This window comes from Clupea harengus, unplaced genomic scaffold, assembly GCF_900700415.2.
Source record: "Clupea harengus unplaced genomic scaffold, Ch_v2.0.2, whole genome shotgun sequence".
In the NCBI taxonomy this organism is placed as follows: domain Eukaryota; kingdom Metazoa; phylum Chordata; class Actinopteri; order Clupeiformes; family Clupeidae; genus Clupea; species Clupea harengus.
The window spans coordinates 60,001-61,260 of NW_024879588.1; the positions used below are offsets into that span (position 1 = coordinate 60,001).

Below are 1,260 nucleotides of genomic sequence, written 5' to 3' on the forward strand. Positions count from 1 at the left end.
GGGCTGTTTATCCTCCAGACAGAACAGCTTGAGTCTCTCACCGTGCAGACTGCAGAGCACTTCAGACCCTCCTGAAGCCCTCTGACTCTTCTCCTTCAGGAAAGACTCACATAAATTCCTCAGAGACAAATTCAGTGGCGGTTCATCCAATGAAGATTGTCTTCTACAAACTGGACACTCTTTAGATTTCTTCTCTCTCCAGAACTTCTGAAGGCAGTCTTTGCAGAAGCTGTGACCGCACAAAAGAAGGACGGGATCCTTGAAAATGTCAAAGCAAACAGGACAGGTGAAATCCTCTTCAGGTAGAGAGCTTTTAGATGCCATCCTCCTCTCACAGAAACAGTCACTTTCGCTGGAAACTTTGAATGTGTACAGTTAACTTTCACTTTCTATTCGTCAAAAATCACCTCAGTAAATCACACTATCGTCCGTAAAGTAACAATGGCATATGCTTCAAGATTAAAACAGATCTCCTGACTAAAAGTGTCGAACAACAGGCAGAATAGCTGACGTAAAGTAAAATGCGTCAACGTTTATTTCCTGATTTTTCCTTCGATCAACTTCAGACTTCTGATTGGTCTAAACTGCTTTCATTTCGCTTCCCTTATTAACCCATGGTAAGTAGTGAACTGGAAACAACTGGATTGGACTCCGGTGAGTGCTTAGCAGTGAGGAAGTATCTAATTATCTAGCCAGATATGGTAAATGCGATGTTTCTTCATAAACCATGTACATGTTATTACCTGGCAAAAACCTGATATGTACTGCAAGCACATTGTGGTAATGTTTGTTATTATACAGCTCCTCAGAACGCTGAATTTTTAATTGAGCTGGCCATCCCAACATTCGGAGGTCCAATATTTATTTAGGTTTAGGTCCAACGGGTTTTGTGCTTCTTATTCGCATCTTTCATATCATTCTGCAAGTAGTCCGTACACTTATCATAGACGTGATCACACAGAACGCGTCGCGTCCTCATTTGTCCACGGAGCGTGACATTCCGCTACTTTATTGATCGGAACCTATTTGGTGGCTGCTTATTTTCGGGTGTCTGACAAAGGACCCCGTGAAGTTAAGTACGAGTATCGACATGACGAGTACATGACGCAGACTTCACAACAATAGCAAGTTGAATAAGCTTAATATTAGAGGCGTGATATTTTTTGTTTTATCCCTTCTTAAGCTCCTCATTCAGTTTTTTTAATCATTGAAACGTCGATATAAACCGAACATCTGTTCCAGTCCAAAAGCAAAGTTTTT

The 1,260-nt window shown here is 41.3% G+C and overlaps 1 protein-coding gene across 1 annotated transcript in view; it reads right to left on the reverse strand.

Moving 5' to 3' along the window:
- LOC122129078 (E3 ubiquitin-protein ligase TRIM35-like) overlaps positions 1–324 on the reverse strand; it is a 2,522-nt gene extending 2,198 nt beyond the window's left edge. The window contains exon 1 of the mRNA XM_042704114.1: positions 1–324. This exon is cut by the window's left edge and continues 81 nt beyond it. Within this exon, the coding sequence (XP_042560048.1) occupies positions 1–324 (324 nt within the window).
- Positions 325–1,260: the final 936 nt, after the last annotated feature.